The sequence below is a fragment of the Macaca mulatta genome, chromosome 8 (assembly GCF_049350105.2).
Source record: "Macaca mulatta isolate MMU2019108-1 chromosome 8, T2T-MMU8v2.0, whole genome shotgun sequence".
Lineage (NCBI taxonomy): Eukaryota > Metazoa > Chordata > Mammalia > Primates > Cercopithecidae > Macaca > Macaca mulatta.
The window spans coordinates 64,695,978-64,714,002 of record NC_133413.1 but is presented as its reverse complement, the minus strand read 5'-3'; the positions used below and the strand labels follow the sequence as shown (position 1 = coordinate 64,714,002).

At 40.3% G+C, this 18,025-nt stretch overlaps 1 protein-coding gene across 13 annotated transcripts in view; it reads left to right on the top strand.

Annotated features, from left to right (window-relative positions):
- LYPLA1 (lysophospholipase 1) overlaps window positions 1–16,567 on the top strand; it is a 51,804-nt gene extending 35,237 nt beyond the window's left edge. For 7 of the 13 annotated variants that reach the window (XR_013396792.1, XR_013396795.1, XR_013396791.1 and 4 more), the window contains 5 exons: window positions 422–492; window positions 7,216–7,289; window positions 9,564–9,665; window positions 11,430–12,647; window positions 12,961–13,512. Coding sequence is in view for 6 of the 13 variants with exons in the window: in XM_015145364.3 (XP_015000850.1) it covers window positions 422–492; window positions 7,216–7,289; window positions 9,564–9,665; window positions 11,430–11,606; window positions 14,838–14,891 (478 nt within the window). In the remaining 7 variants the exon portion in view is untranslated. 13 annotated transcript variants of the gene reach the window in all.
- Window positions 16,568–18,025: the final 1,458 nt, after the last annotated feature.

Here is an 18,025-nt window from a genome sequence, read left to right as displayed (position 1 = left end):
CTGTAATCCCAGCACTTTGGGAGGCTGAGGCAGGCTGATAACTGAGGTCAGGAGTTCAAGACCAGCCTGGCCAACACAGCAAAACCCCTTCTCTACTAAAAATACAAAATTTAGCCAGGTGTGGTGGCATACGTCTGTAGTACCAGCTACTCAGGAGACTGACACAGGAGAATCGCTTGAACCTGGGAGGGGGAGGCTGGAGTGAGCTGAGATCATGCCACTGCACTTCAGCCTGAGCAACAGAGTGAGACTTCATCTCAAACAAAAAAGAAAAGGAAAACAACATAAAATAAAATAAAAAAGAATATTTCTGGTTAGCCTTTTAATCCAAGCTACCGTGAATGGAGTAAAATATACTTACTACAATAATGGATTTTCTTAGAATCAAATGGTTCTTTTAAGATTTTGCCTTATTTTACAGGTTTGATATTATTGGGCTTTCACCAGATTCACAGGAGGATGAATCTGGGATTAAACAGGCAGCAGAAAATAGTAAGTACAGAAAATGTTTATGAAGCCAAAAGTGTTCTTAAATGCTTTTAGTAGATTCAGTAATCATATCGGTACTGGTTAAAAATTACACATTTGGGCCACGCACGGTGGCTCACGCCTGTAATCCCAGTACTTTGGGAGGTGGAGGTGGGTGGATCACCTAAAGGTCGGGAGTTTGAGACCAGCTTGGCCAGCATGGTGAAACCCCATCTCTACTAAAAATACAAAAAATTAACTGGGCATGGTGGTTGGCGCCTGTAATCCCAGCCAGTTGAGAGGCTGAGGCAGGAGAGTTGCTTGAACCTGGGAGGTGGAGGTTGCAGTGAGTTGAGGTCACCTCACTGCACTCCAGCCTGGGCAACAAGAGCGAAACTTCGTCTCAGAAAAAAAAAGAAAAAAATTCCACATTTATCTAATCTCAGGAGGCACTGCTGTTTCCTTCCTTTCACTCCCTGCACCCCAGAGTCTTGCTCTGTCAGCCAGGCTGGAGTGTAGTGGCGTGATCAAAGCTCACTGCAGCGTTGACCTCCTGAACTCAAGCAACCCTTCCACCTCATCCTCCTGAGTAGGCTGGGACCACAGAGGCGCACACCACCATGCCCAGCCAGTTTTTAATTTTTTTTTTTTTTGTAGACACAGGTCTCCTATGTTGCCCAGGCTTGTTTTCCTTTCTGGTCACTCTGTTACTTGTTTGCCACAGGGTCCACATGGACTCACTTGAGTATGGGCAATGGAGATGAAGTGGATGGGGAAAAATTGCATTTATCAAGCTTTAACTCTCTCAGACATATAATAGTTTTGCTTTGATTAATGTAGAAAAATGGAGAAAACAACAGAATGTTTAATAGGTTGGGCCGGCCAGGCGCGGTGGCTCATGCCTGTAATCCCAGCACTTTGGGAAGCTGAGGTGGGCAGATCATCTGAGGTCAGGAGTTTGGGACCAGCCTGGCTAACATGGTGAAACCCCGTTTCTACTGAAAAAAATTAGCTGGGCATGGTGGCACACGCCTGTAATTCTAGCTACTCAGAAGGCTGAGGCAGGAGAATCACTTGAACCCAGGAGGCAGAGGTTTCAGTGAGCTGAGATTGCACCATTGTACTCTGGCTTGGGCAACAAGAATAAAACTCCGTCTCAAAAAAAAAAAAAAAAATAGTTTTGGCCAGTTGTCTTCATTAAAGAGACTTAGAATAACAGTGAAAATAATGATATAATGAGTATAATGATAAGAAACAGTGAAAATGTGGCTGAGTGTGGTGACTCTTGCCTATAACCCCAGTACTTTGAGAGGCCAAGGCAGGCGGATCACCTGAGGTCAGGAGTTCGAGACAAGCCTGACCAACATGATGAAACCCCCGTCTCTACTAAAAATACAGAAAAATTAGCCAGGCATGGTGGCAGGTGCCTATGATCCCAGCTACTCGGTACGCCGAGGCAGGAGAATCACTTGAACCCAGTAGGCGGAGGTTGCAGTGAGCTGAGATTGTGTCATTGCACTCCAGCCTGGGCGACAGAGGGAGACTCTGTCTCAGAAAAAAAAGTTGTTAATTTTAGTGTGGTAATAATAACAGGTGCCACTGATTGAGCACGTAACTGTTTAGAAGCTAGGTGTTTTTTATGGAGCACCTCATTTGACACCCCTGTGAAGTATTAGCTCTGCTTTACAAAACCTCGAAAGTCTGGTCTCTGGTTAGTAGTCCGTCTCCTTTATGATTATGGTAATTCCATTTGTTTGGAGGGGAAACAGAACGCTAACTTACTAGGATGTGTCTATTTTTAAGAAATGCACAGGAGGCCGGGCGCAGTGGCTCATGCCTGTAATACCAGCACTTTGGGAGGCGGAGGCGGGCGGATTGCCTGAGGTCGGGAGTTCGAGATCAGCCTGACCAACATGGAGAAACGCCGTCTGTATTATAAATACAAAATTAGCCGGGTGTGGTGGTTCCTGCCTGTAATCCCAGCTATCTGGGAGGCCGAGCCAGGAGAATCATTTGAACCCAGGAGGTAGAGGCTGCGGTGAGCTGAGATCCCACCGTTGCACTCCAGCACGGGCAATAAGAGCGAAACTCCGTCTCAAAAAAGAAAGAAAGAAAGAAGTGCACAGGAATGTGCTTTTCTTTTACACGTGTGTACTGAAATATTGACAAGTATAATAATACGAGGAGTGGGATTGCTTTCAGGAAAATCTGGTGACTCCTGAGTGTGGGTGGGTGTAGGTGGATGTGGACAGCAATGGTGAGACAGGCTGGCTGTGAATTGTTCTGCTTTTTGGTAATTTTTTTATTTACATAGTGTATCAGTTATTTAGAGACTATTGTTTAGAGACTGTTATTTAGAGATTATTGCCCAGGTTAGAGTACAGTTGGTGATCATATCTCACTGCAGCCTCAAATTCCTGGTGTCCGGCAACTCTACTGCCTCAACTCCTGAGTAGCTGGGACTACAGGCATGTGCCACCATGCCTGGCTAATTTTTAAACTGTTTTGTAGAGACGAATTCTCATTATGTTGTCCAGGCTGGTGGGAAACTCCTACCCTCAGGTGATCCTCCCCAAAAGTACTGGGATTACAGACACAGGCCATTGGGTGCAACCCTTTTGTTTTAAAAGAACTCTTTAAGGTCTTTAAAATAGTGAAAATACATTCAAAAGATGTGAGATATCTGGGAATGTCAAACCAACAACACTGACTTAGGGGATTATCAAAAAGTAGTTTAAAGTTAGAATCCTAGAGTTAGGATTTTGTCTGAAAATAATAGACAACAAAAGTATGAGAGTAAGAGTTAGACGCTGTGGAAAACAGGGAGGGCCTGGGGCCTGTGAAGAAGATACGTGGGCCTCATGAGTTCCAGAATGAAAAATTCTGTCCTAACAGTAGAGTTGGCCCATGAAATACTTGTTACTTCTTTCCTCTATGAAGTGATGACTCACTGGAGAGAATTAGAATCAGACTCAGCCAGGAAAGAAAGAACAAAAGAGAATGTGCTACTGAGCAAAGAAGACAGTGCTCAGGTTACATAGTTGGGGGTACATAGTGCCCTTACCCTTAGGTGAAAGATGATTGAGGCCAAAGGATGTTGCTCATACCTGTAATCCTAGCACTTTGAGAGGCTGAGGCAGGAGGATCACTTGAGCCCAGGGGTTCAAAACCAGCCTGGGCAAGAGTCTGTACAAAAAATAAACAAAATTAGCTGGGCGTGGTGGCACATATCTGTGGCCCCCCAGCTGCTTGAGAGTCTGAGGTGGGAGGATTGCTTGAGCCTGGGAGGTCAGGCAACAGCGTGAGACCTTGTTTTGAGAGAGAGAGAGAGACAGAGAGAGAGAGTGAGCGCGAGCAAAAGAGATTGATTCTGTAATTTTTTTTTTTTTTTTTTTTTTAGATGGAGTCTTGCTCTCTTGCTCAGGCTGGAGTGCAGTGGCGCAATCTTAGCTCAGTGCAACCTCCACCTCCCAGGTTCAAGTGATTCTCCTGCCTCAGTCTCCCAAGTAGCTAGACTACAGGTCTGTGCCACCACGCCCGGCTAATTTTTGTATTTTTAGTAGAGACGGTGTTTCACCATGTTGGCCAGGCTGGTCTCAAACTCCTGGCCCAAGTTGATCTGCCCGCCTCAGCCTTCCAAAGTGCTGGGATTACAGGCGTGAGCCACTGTGTGCCTGCCCAATTCTGTGATTTTTTTAAAACAATAGAATGAATGATTTTAAACACTTAACTACGTACAATTTTAAAATGACAACTTTTAGGTATGAATGCTTATGGTTCATTGAAGAGAGAAACATGGGATATATATGAGCAGAATTAACTATTAATTTTTTTAAGAATCCATCTCTTGGGAGAAAGAACTATTGTTAAAATATTTAATGGGAATTTTATTTTTTTATTTTCAATTTTTGTGGGTACATAGTGGGTGTACATATTTATGGGTATGTGAGATGTTTTGATACAGGGATACAATGTGAAATAAGCACATCATGGAGGATGGGGTGTCTATCCCCTCAAGCATTTATCCTTTGAGTTACAAAGAATCCATTTACACTCTTGTAAATTATTTTAAAATGTACACTAAGTTACTATTGACTATAGTCACCCTATTGTGCTGTCAAATAGTAGGTCTTACTCTATTTTTTTTGTACCCATTAACTGTCTGTACCTCACCTCCAGCCCCCCACTACCCTTCCGGCCTCTGATAACCATACTTCTACTACTCTCGGTGTCTGTGAGTTCAGTTAGTTTTAGATCCCACAAAAAAGTGAGAACATGCAATGTTTGTCTTTCTGTGTCTGGCTTATTTCACTTAATGATATCCAGTTCCATCTGTGTTGTTGCAAATGACTGAATCTCATTCTTTTTTTATGGCTGAATACTACTTCATTGTGTATATGTACCACATTTTCTTCATCCAGTCATCTGTTGATGGACACATAGATTACTTCCAAATCTTGGCTATTGGGAACAGTGCTACAACAAACACGGGAGTGCAGATATCCCTTCAGTATACTGATTTCCTTTCTTTTGGGTATATATCCCAAAAGATATATACCCAAATATAGATAAAAGAAAGATACTTTATTTTGAGTATATATCCAGTGGGATTGCTGGATCATATGGTAGCTCTATTTTTAGTTTTTGAGGAACCTCCAAAGTGTTCTCCGTAGTAGTTGTACTAATTTACTTTCCCACCAACAGTGTATGAGGGTTCCCTTTTCTCCACATCTTCACCAGCATTTGTTATTAACTGTCTTTTGAATAAAAACCATTTTAACTAGGGTGAGATGATACTTAATTGTAGCTTTGATTTGCATTTTGCTGGCTATCAGTGATGTTGGGCACCTTTTCATATGCCTGTTTGCCATTTTTATGTCATCTTTTCAGAAATGTCTATTAAGATCTCTGGCCCATTTGGTGGTGGTTGTTTGTTTTGTTTTGTTTGAGATGGAGTCTTGCTCTGTTGCCAGGCTGGGGTGCAGTGGCGAAATCTTGGCTCACTGCAACCTCTGCTTCCCAAGTTCAAGTGATTCTCCTGCCTCAGCCTCCCGAGTAGCTGGGACTACAGGCACGTGCCACCATGCTCAGCTAATTTTTTTATTTTTAGTAGAGATGGGGTTTTACCATGTTAGTCAGGGTGGTCTCTATCTCTTGACCTCGTGACCTGCCCTCCTTGGCCTCCCAAAGGGCTGGGATTATAGGCATGAGCCACTGTGCCCAGCCTGACCCATTTTTTTGATCAGATTATTAGATTTTTCCCTATAGAGTTGTTAAAGCTCCTTATATATTCTGGTTATTAATCCCTTGTCAGATGGGTAGTTTGCAAATATTTTCTCCCATTCTGTGGGTTGTCTCTTTGCTTTGTTGATTGTATCCTTTGCTGTGCAGAAGCTTTTTAACTTGATGTGATCCCATTTGTCCATTTTTGCTTTGGTGGATGTGCTTGTGGGGTATTTCTCAAGAAATTTTTGCCCAGACCAATGTCCTGGAGATTTTTCCAATTTTTTCTTGTAGCAGTTTCATAGTTTGAGGTCTTAGATTTAATTGTTTATTGTGATTTGATTTTTGTATACAGCAAGAGATAGGGTCTAATTTTATTCTTCTCCATTTGGATATCCAGTTTTCCCAGCACCATTTTTATTGAAGAGACTGTCGTTTCCCCAGTGTATGTTCTTGACACCTTTGTCGAAAATGAATTCACTGTAGGTGTGTGGATTTGTTTCTGGGTTCTCTGTTCTGTTCCATTAGTCTGTGTGTCTGTTCTTATGCCAGTACCATGTAGTTTTGGTTACTATAGCTCTGTAGTATAATTTGAAGTAAAGTAATGTGATTCCTCAAGTTCTATTATTTTTGCTTAGGATAGCTTTGGCTACTCTGAGTCATTTGTGAGTCCATATAAATTTTAGGGGGCCAGGCACGGTGGCTCCTGCCTGTAATCCCAGCACTTTGGGAGGCCAAGGTGGGTGGATCATGGTCAGGAGATCGAGACCATCTTGGCTAACATGGTGAAACCCCGTCTCTACTAAAAATACAAAAAATTAGCCAGGCATGGTGGCAGGCGCCTGTAGTCCCAGCTTCCCAGCTACTCGGGAGGCTGAGGCAAGAGAATGGCGTAAACCCAGGAGGTGGAGCTTGCAGTGAGCTGAGATCGCGCCACTGCTCTCCAGCCTGGGTGACAGTGAGACTTGTCTCAAAATAAATAAATAAATAAAATAAAATAAAATAAAATAAAATAAATATTTAGGATGGTTTTTATCTTTCTGTGAAGATTGTCTTTGGTGTTTTCATAGAGATTGCATTGAATCTGTAGATTGCTTTGGGTAGTGTGGGAAAAATATTCCATGTTCATGGATTAGAAGAATTCATGAACAATAACAATCAATATTGTTACTGGTTCTTCTTATCCATGAACATGGAATCTGTTTTCCATTTTTTGTTGTCCTCTTTCATCAGTGTTTTATAGTTTTCGTTATAGAGACCTTTCACTTCTTTGGTTAATTCCTATTTAATTTTATGTGTGACTATTTTAAATTGGATTTTTTTTTAAATTTCCTTTTCACATTGTTGTCTGTTGGCATATGAAAATACATTCTAATTTTGTATTTTAACGAAGTGCTTTGAATTTTTCACCATTTCTGCCTTAAAAGTAATTGTGCTTTTCTATTATTAATTTTTCCTAATTTAAATTTTATCAGTGGGCTTAACTCTGAAAGTATTGCTGACTAACTTTCATGTTGTTTTTAGTAAAAGCTTTGATTGATCAAGAAGTGAAGAATGGCATTCCTTCTAACAGAATTATTTTGGGAGGGTTTTCTCAGGTAAGATAAAATTTAAGTGGAATGTCAGTACCATCAGTATACTTATCTAGAAGTCTGTGCTGCATTAATCCTTTCTATGGAGTAGTCTTTTTTGATGTTGTAAAATCTTGACTGATACACTTACCTTTAATGTTTAAGTTTGAATGTACTAGAACTAATTAATTTCTTCTTAAAATAACTATAATACACAGGTAATTAAATTTCTAAGTTAACACAGTGTATCCTTTTAATTAATTAGAACTCTGAAAGCACAAGGCATGAGTCCCCTCTCTAGGAGGAGACTACTGATAGGAACAGTAAAGTGGAAGACAAGAGAATTTCTTCCCTTTACCTTCACATATTACAGGTTTTAGGTATAAATATGTGGTGTTTATTTTTGGCATCTTTCTTCGTCTCTGTACTTTTTCCCTTGCTTTCTGTATTCCCTCCACAGACACAGCTTCCTCATACAGACCTTGCGGCTTGTAAGCTGTTTGCCGTGGAACCAGTCCCCAGATGCTCTAACTTCTCATCTGTAAATCTTCCAAGTTAGCAACTTAGTGTTCGAATTACCTTAATTAGGGAGATGTCAGAATTCTGAACTTATTTAGAAGATAGAATCAATAGAAAGATTTGTTGATACAATATAGTGAAAAGGTGTTATTGATTTGGTGTTTGTTGAAACTTACAGATAATGTATACTGTAATACACATTGTGACATAAACACAGGGACAAAAATTAATGATCCAGGCCAGGCGCAGTGGCTCACGCCTGTAATCCCAGCACTTTGGGAGGCCAAGGTGGGCAGATCACTTGAGGTCAGGAGTTTGAGACCAGCCCAGCCAACACGGTGAAACCCCGTCTCTACTAAAAATACAAAAATTAGCTGGGCATGGTGGGGCGCACTTGTAATCCCAGCTACTCTGGAGGCTGAGGCAGGAAAATCACTTGAACCTAGGAGACAGAGGTTGCAGTGAGCAAAAATCACACCACTGTACTTCAGCCTAGGCAACAGAGCTGAGACTCTGTCTCAAAAATAATAATAATAATGATCCAGAATAACAAGTTCATGTGGGAATCTGTATATTTGATATTCATTCATTACAGTATATAGAAAACAGCTCAATACCTCAAGCAAGGAGTAAGCTATGATGAGTCTATGGCATCTTATCAAGGAAACTACGGAGGAAAATGAGGCAGGGCCTCAGGAAGTAGCTAGGAATTGAAAAGCAGTCGCGCCTTGCTCACCATCTCTCATCTCTTGTTTCTTTGCTTATCTGCTTCGTTTACCTTTCCATAAATAGTTGGCCATCTTGGCTTTTGCAGCCTATAGCTTTTCCAGCTCTTGAATTTACATGTTATGGGTGTAGCCACACAGAGAGTGACTGGTGATCACCGAATCCCATTTCCACAGTGCCAGGAGAAAGAACATCACTGCCTGGGATGTGAAAGGCTTTCGTGTACTCATGTGTTGCAGTAACCCATGGGCATGGTCAAAGTGATGGGGCTCCTGGATGGTGGCAGGAGTGCAGCTTCCAGAATGCAGGGTGTTGTGAGCTAGGTAGGCAGATACTCTGAAGCTGTCTGCTAAATAGTTCTTACTATCTTAAATTCTCATTTAGAAAGTAATACCAATTTAAGGGCCAGGCGCGGTGGCTCACACCTGTAATCCCAACACTTTGGGAGGCCAAGGCAGGCGGATCACCTGAGGTTAGGAGTTTGAGACCAGCCTGACCAACATGGAGAAACCCTGTCTCTACTAAAAATACAAAAGTAGCCAGGCGTGGTGGTGCATGCCTGTAATTCCAGCTACTCGGGAGGCTGAGGCAGGAGAATCACTTGAACGTGGGAGGCGGAGGTTGTGGTGAGCCAAGATCACACCATTGCTCTCCCGCCTGGGCAACGAGTGTTTGAAACTCCATCTCAAAAAAAAAAAAAGAAGAAAAGAAAAAACTAAGTAATACCAATTTAAGACAAGATTGGATTTTATGCTTTAAACTCTGCAAAGGAGAAAATATAAATTCAGAATATTCCTAAGGCATGTTGTAAGTGCAGCAGTTTCCCATAGTACAAACTATGTCTCGTCAGAAAGGAAGTCTGTATGTTCTCTGGTGTAGAACCGAGTCCTTTAGGACACAGTGGGGTGTGTTTGTATTTCCGCTCTTTGCCTGATTTGATTTGACATCAGCCACCGAGTTTGATTTTTCTATGGATATCATTAGTAACAAGAAATTCCCTAAATTGCTGTGGGCAAGCATGTGTGTTCCATTGACTTTCCCTGCTTGTCTTTTCAGGGAGGAGCTTTATCTTTATATACTGCCCTTACCACGCAGCAGAAACTAGCAGGTGTCACTGCACTCAGTTGTTGGCTTCCACTTCGGGCTTCCTTTCCACAGGTAACTTGGTTGATACACTCAACATGAGATGACTGAGCTAAAGGTAGCTAGCAGATAATGTTGGAGATAAAGTCATCTTGGTTTTTTTTTTATTAATAAACTTTATTTTCTGGAGAAGTTTTAAATTTACAGCAAAACTGAGCAGAAAATACAGTTACTGTCTACCTCCTGTCCCCACACATGCACAGCCTTCCCACCATCAGCATCCCCACCTCCACGGCCATGTATTTGCTGCAGTCAGTGACACTACACTGACACATCACCATCACCGAGTCCTCAGCACTCATCCTTTTTTAAAAAAGAATTTTCTTAGACTTTTGTGATGTTTTACTAGGCCTTATCTCTGTATGCTATACTGTCTTTATTGTGGAGTACATAGAATGGAATTAGAAAGAAACCTTATTGTCACAAATCTTAGAAGGATTTGATACATTTTAGGATATTTATGAAAATGAAGACTCTCTTTTTTTTTTTTTTTTTTTGACGGAGACTAGCTCTGTTGCCCAGGCTGGAGTGCAGTGGCCGGATCTCAGCTCACTGCAAGCCCCGCCTCCCGGGTTCACGCCATTCTCCTGCCTCAGCCTCCCGAGTAGCTGAGAGTACAGGCGCCCGCCACCTCGCCCGGCTAATTTTTTTTGTATTTTAGTAGAGACGGGGTTTCACCGTGTTAGCCAGGATGGTCTCGATCTCCTGAACTCGTGATCCGCCCGTCTCGGCCTCCCAAAGTGCTGGGATTACAGGCTTGAGCCACCGCGCCCGGCCAAAATGAGGACTCTTTTTAACACATAGAAATAATACTTATTTTTAGGCCAGGTGCGGTTTCTCACGCCTGTAATCCCAGCACTTTGGGAGGCTGAGGCAGGTGGATCGCCTCAGGTCAGGAGTTCAAGACCAGCCTGGCTAACATAGTGAAACCCCAATAGCTACTAAAAATACAAAAATTAGCTGGGCGTGGTGGTGCACCCCTACAATCCCAGCTACTCAGGAGGCTGAGGCATGAGAATCACCTGAACCCAGGAGGTGGAGATTGCAGTGAGCCACGATTGTGCTACTTCACTCCAGCCTGGGTGACAGAGCAAGACCCTGCCTTTTAAAAAAAAAAAAAAATAGCTGAATAAAACAGCAACTCAAAGTACTAAAACAACCAACCAAACAAAAAAAAAAGCTGAAAATATAAAGATGGATTAAAATATAATCTGCTTGGTCGGGCGCGGTGGCCCACGCCTGTAATCCCAACACTTTGGGAGGCTGAGGCGGGTGGATCACAAGGTCAGGAGATCGAGACCATCCTGTGGGTAACACAGTGAAACCCTGTCTCTACTAAAAAATACAAACAAATTAGCTGGGTGTGGTGGCATGTGCCTGTAATCCCAGCTACTCAGAAGGCTGAGGCAGGAGAATTGCTTGAACCTGAGAGGCGGAGGTTGCAGTGAGCCGAGATCATGCCACTGCACTCCAGCTTGGGCAACAGAGCAAGATTCCGTCTCAAAAAAACTAAACAAAACAAAAAAGCATATATGTAATCTGCTTCAAGGAACTCATTCATTGGAAAGATAACATAATGTGAAACAAGGTGATCATACAGCCTATAGAAGTCAAATAAAGGGATGTTGTGAGTATATGGATGGAAGAAATTTTTTTTTTTGGCCAAATATAACTTCTAATATGTTACATATATGCATATTTGTGTACAATTTTAAATGCCTGGCATAGTGTCCTATACTTTTACAAAAATAATACTATTTCTTCTTTTGCTTTTTGCAGGGTCCTGTCGGTGGTGCTAATAGAGATATTTCTATTCTCCAGTGCCACGGGGATTGTGACCCTTTAGTTCCCCTGATGTTTGGTTCTCTTACGGTTGAAAAACTAAAAACATTGGTGAATCCAGTCAATGTGACCTTTAAAACCTATGAAGGTATGATGCACAGTTCGTGTCAACAGGTAGGTGTCTGGAAGCAGTGGTCAGCGCCATATTTGCAACTTTTTTCATGTAATATTTTCAAGGAAAGTAACATTTGAATGCTTGGGGATTTAAATGAGCTAATTCATATTGAGTCATAAGTTAGCAGGTCATTAGATGAGAGTGTATTCAACTTAATTCAACAAGTATCTATTGATTGGCTATTATACACAACATTGTACATAATTCAAAGATGAATAATAAACATTCCCTTTCGTTAAAATTTAAGGTAAATTAAAATTTAATAGAAAGATGCATGTCTAAGTAACTGTATGGATAGCAGGATGTGATATACATTGTATTAGAAGCTTTAAAAAGTGGCCTTGGAAAATAACAAAAGGTGCCCTGAAAAACTGAGAAGAGATTAATTTTATCTTAGGAGGCACTGAGACCATGATGAAACAGCTAGATTTTGAAAAATGGTGGGATTTGAATAGCAAATGTGCAGAGAAAGAACTATAGGACAGGAAAAGCAAGCCATTCAGTCTGACTGGAGTCTTAGGAAAAGCTGGGTGTCATAGGACAGAAGACATAGGGAACAGGGACTCTTTGTACTGAGAAGGGACTTACTCTCTAGGCAACAGGAAGCGTCAGTGTTTTTGGTTGAAGTGAGATGTGATCTGATCTACATTCTAGAGACAGGTGATCCAGTAGGATTTAGAGATTCATCTTTGGGGTGTAGTAACCAAGAAAGTATCAAAAGGGCCTGAGATTTCTAGCTCTGATGCCATCATAAAAAGTAGGTGCAAGAAACAGTTTTAGAGTAAAGGAAGGAGATAATACTGAGTTTAATGTATTGAGATCGATGTGCCCCCACAATATCAAAATAGGATGTTGGAAATACTTGTCTGAAGTTCAAGCCTGGAAATGGAGATTTGAAATAATTACTAATATAATTGATCAGTGAATAATTATCTTGAGAAAGCATCATAAGAAAAAAAGCTCAGGGATAGAACTTTAGGGGACATGTTAAAGTTTAGCCTAATGAGAAAAGGAGTTGGGTGTTGAGAGTATGGGAGGAGGCCGGGCGCGGTGGCTCAAGCCTGTAATCCCAGCACTTTGGGAGGCCGAGGCGGGCGGATCACAAGGTCAGGAGATCGAGACCACAGTGAAACCCCGTCTCTACTAAAAATACAAAAAATTAGCCGGGCGCGGTGGCGGGCGCCTGTAGTCCCAGCTACTCAGGAGGCTGAGGCAGGAGAATGGCGGGAACCCGGGAGGCGGAGCTTGCAGTGAGCCGAGATCGCGCCACTGCACTCCAGCCTGGGCAACAGCGTGAGACTCCGTCTCAAAAAAAAAAAAAAAAAAAAAAAAAAAAAGAGAGTATGGGAGGAGAGAATTTCAGAGTGGGAAGGAGATGTGTAATGTGTTCCAAAGAAGGATTAAGGAGAAATAGGTTAGGAAGAAAGTATCCAATATTAAGCCACCTGTGACCTTGGATGTTTGGGTAGATAAGGCCAAAATGCAAAGGATTGTGTGAAGTGGATAGGGAAATGAGGAAGCAGAGGCAACATACATAGACCTTTTAAAAAAGTTTTGGTAAAGAGGGAGAAGAGTAGGAAATCTGTTCTTCAGTGGGATCAGAGAAAGACGTATGAGTGGAGGTAGGGAGGAAGAAGATGCAGTAAAATGATAATTGATAGAGGCATTCTCAGAGGGATCATAGAATAGAATTAAGTCCTGAGATGTATAGTGCTTGCCTTAAAAGAGGAGAAAACCATTTTCAATCAAGATAGAAGAGGATGGGTGAGGTGGTGGGCACCTGTAGTCCCAACTACTCTGGAGGCTGAGGCGAGAGAATCACTTGATCTCAGGAGGTTGACGCTGCAGTGAACCATGTTGGCACCCTGCACTCCAGGCTGAGTGACAGAGTGAGAGCCCCCCCCCCCCCCCAAAAAATGGAGGAAGGATGGATGAATGTAAACAGGAGGTGGAGAGAGAGAAGAGAGTGCTTGGGAGCTCATATTAGATGTGCTTAACTTTTCAGTCAAATAGGAGGTGCAGTCACTTGATAGAATGAAAGAGGCCGGAGACCTGGGTACGTTTGAAGGCTTGAAAAGACCTAAAATAAAACTTGATTCCTGGTGAGACAGTCACACTGACAGTTTTACAACCACTCAGCCTGGTTAAAAATCATTTACTTTAGGGACGGAGAAAGAAGTGGTAATATGATTTATCCAGAAAGACAAGGGTGCCTGGGAATCTAGGGTGTTCCCCTACTGACACAGAGTATTACAGTGTTGAATCCAGAAAAGGGAGGGCAGGGGAAGTCCTGGAACCCTTAATTTGTGCAAGAGGGACTGAAGGTCTCTAGAGCAGCTGTTTTCCTCATGGGCTTTGCATCACAAATACCCTGGAGCTTCATAAAAGCTCCATAGATGAGTCTACGATGACTCTGGACTGAATGAGGAGCAGAAGATGAGGAGAAGTAGGATAATGGGAGGTGATCTCACAGGAAACTCTTTGGGACTTCAGAGTATTGTGAAATAGAACACTTTCATACCGGGGCTCTTTTCTGAGTGACTAAATTACAAGGCTGAAGGTTAGCTGCATTGCTAACACTTGGCACTGTGAGGCTAAGGCAGGCCTTGAAATATAAGAGCTAATAGTCAGAAGTGAGTTTGAGGGAGGTGAAAAAACTGAACCAAGTGCAAGAGGCTAAGAGGAGAAGGTTTCTTCTATGATAAATCTTTGGTATATTAATGTTCATATCTTCCCAGGAACATCTTAGGTACATGCTCTGTATCAAATGGTTAGTTGTGTGTAATTCCTTATGAAAGACACAAAATAGAAAATAGTTAATGCTATGGATTTAGCATGTAATTCAATTTAAAGAATGGTAGAAGCTCTGCTTTGTCACTCATACTTAGTTGTCAGTAATTGTACACTTACTGAGACTTCTCAGTATAGGTACCATCGCTTCTAAACTTCCCTGCCCGCCCCCCGCCAGTGTCTTTATTTTCTTCCAGTATAGGAAGATGCAGAACTAGATACTGGATGGGAGCTGTAATTTCAGTGTAAAAAAATCATGATAGGAAATGTTCTGAAATTTCTGTTGGAGCCTCATTTCTCTTTTATCTCTTATTTAATTGTAGTAGAACTGTGATTTCACCTTAACTATGCACACCATAGATTTGATTAGTGGCATTTTAGTGGGAATTTAATTTGACTTATATAACTACCTACCTATTAAATTACTTTATTCCAAACAGGAAATGATGGATGTCAAGCAATTCATTGATAAACTCCTACCTCCAATTGATTGACGTCACTAAGAGGCCTTGTGTAGAAGTACACCAGCATCATTGTAGTAGAGTATAAACCTTTTCCCATGCCCAGTCTTCAAATTTCTAATGTTTTGCAGTGTTAAAATGTTTTGCAAATACACGCCAGTGACACAGATCAAATAATGTCTCCTCATGAGAAATGTATGATCTTTTAAGTTTCTATACATGTATTCTTATAAGAAGATCCAGAATCTACTATATTAAAATAGATGAAGCAGGTAGCTTCTTTTTTCTCAAATGTAATTCAGCAAAATAATACAGTACTGCCACCAGATTTTTTATTACATCATTTGAAAATTAGCAGTATGCTTAATGACAATTTGTTCAGGTAGAAATGAGCAGTTAAGGTATAAACAATTTATGCATGCTGTGACTTAGTCTATGGATTTACTCCAAAATTGCTTAGTCACCATGCAGTGTCTGTATTTTTATGTATGTGTTCATATATACATAATGATTGTAATGCATAATAAGAATGAGGTGGTATTACATTATTTCTAATAATAGGGATAATGCTGTTCATTGTCAAGAAAGAATAATATTGTTCTCTTCAATTAATGGCCCTTTTATTTGGGGACCAGGCTTTTATTTTCCCTGATATTATTTCTATTTAATACTCTTTTCTCTCAAGAAAAAAAAAGTTTGTTTTTTCTTTATTGTTCTTCATAGCAGACCAAGTATTGCCTCTCTGCCATAGACAGCTGCTGTCAATACATGCTATAATTTGACATTCTGGGTCACAGATATACAGTATTTAAAATCTATTTATGCTTTATAGAGAAACCAGACATTAAAACTTCATGCACTACTTATTTCAAATTACTGTACCTTATCCAAATTTACACCTAGCTATTAGGATCTTCAGCCCAGGTAACAGGAATATTCTATGGTTTTATTTTTCTGTAAACAACTGAAAGAATACTTAGATCATATTCTAGTATGTTCTGAGATATCTTTAAGACTGATCTTAAAAACTTCTAAGATGATTTCATTTCCTCATAGCATACAGTTTACTTTGTACATATGTTTGAAACCAACTACTATAGAAGATGAGGAATCTATTGTAATTTTTTGCTTTATTTTAATCTGCCAGTGGACTTATTTGAAATTTTCACTTTAGTCAAATTATTTTTTGTATTAATTTTTTGTGCAGACATAAAAATAGCAATCATTTTAAATTGTCAAAATTTCCAGATTACTGATAAAAATTATTTGAAAACAAACTATGGGTAATAAAGGCTAGTCAGAACCCTATACATAAAATGTAGTTACCATACAGATTAATATGTAGCAAAAATGTATGCTTGATATTTCTGAACTCTGTTAATTTTTCTGCTGTATTCCAGCTGACCAAAACAATATTAAGAATGCATCTTTATAAATGGGTGCTAATCGATAATGGAAATAACTTAGTAATGGACTATATAGGATGTTAATAATGAAGCCATATGTTTATGTCTGGATTTTAAAATTTTAAACAATCATTTACTATGTCATTTTTCTTTACCTTGAAGAACATAAACTGTTATTTCAGTTCTACAAATCAGCAAAATATTATTTATGGCAAGAAATATTCCGTTGAAATGTGCTGTAACATGGGAAAATGTAAATGTTTTTCATGGTTTCTATCAATGTGAAATAAAATGTAATTCTGACTTTTCTGTGACTTTGAGTATTTTAATATTTGGAATGTTAACACTTGGAATGAATGTCTATAATGAAAAGAAGGAAAATAACAATGTACTTAAAAGAATATATATTCAGAGAGAAATTTTGATGATGTTATGATGTTGTGGTTGACTTAGAATGGAACCAGGCATAAGAAATAATCTCATATTACTCAGTTTTAATTGGCTAAAAAATAATTTCCCAAATTTGGTTTTCAGTGTTTCTACCTATTTAAGAAGTTTTTGTTTGTTTGTTTGTTTTTTGTTGTTGTTGTTGTTGTTTGAGACGGAGTCTCGCTGTGTCCCCCAGGCTGGAGTGCAGTGGCCAGATCTCAGCTCACTGCAAGCTCCGCCTCCCAGGTTTACACCATTCTCCTCAGCCTCCAGAGTAGCTGGGACTACAGGCACCCGCCATCTCGCCCGGCTAGTTTTTTGTATTTTTTAGTAGAGACGGGGTTTCACCGGGTTAGCCAGGATGGTCTCGATCTCCTGACCTCGTGATCCACCCGTCTCGGCCTCCCAAAGTGCTGGGATTACAGGCTTGAGCCACCGCGCCCGGCCTAAGTTTTTAGTAATGTAGTATTCACTGGGATTTTTAAATTAGTGTCATAAATCAGTTATCCAAGTAGTTTTTCTCCTTTATTTCAACATTGACTTCTGACTTTGCCAAATATAGGAATTCCTTCTGTTCTGTTAAGTAGTCCTTCACTTTCTGCTTTTGGATACTTAAGTGACCACTTTTTTGTGACACAGCTTGTTCAATTTTTGGATAGTTATCGTGGTAAGAAAATTCTGGACCAAATATGTTGTCTCTAACTTCAGTTTGTTTTATGAAAGGTTTATCTTTCACATCAGCACTATATTTCATATGATAACCTTTAGTTCATGATCCTTTTAAAAATAATTTTGTTCACTACTAAATGTGGTCAGAGCTTGGTACTGTTGTGATCTAATTACCATTGGGTAACAGTGGTTGTATGTATATGTAAATAGTTGGGAAATTTGCCTACTATTTCAGCCATTCTTATTGCTGCATTTTAAACCCTCTTAAGTACCATTTTATTTTTTAGAAATTACTAAAAACTGAAAATGTAATTATATAATATATGCTAGGCACTATAGTAAGCATTTTATATCCTTTAAGCATATAGTCCTCTGATCAACCATCTTGATTTTACAGAAGAGGAAACTCTAGAGAGGGAAACTATTTACTTAGGATTTCAGAGCTATTAATGTGCAAGAGCCAGGATTCAAATTCATGTGCCTAACTTCATGGTCTAAATTTATGACTTTGCTCTGTGCCCCAGTGGGGTAATTTAAATGCTTTGAAACACACAAATGATGTGTGCATTTCATATAATACAGGACACATGGAAACACTGAGTAGAACTATGATAAAAATCAGCTCACCATAAAATACAATTTCCAGTGGCCAGAGAGAACTAA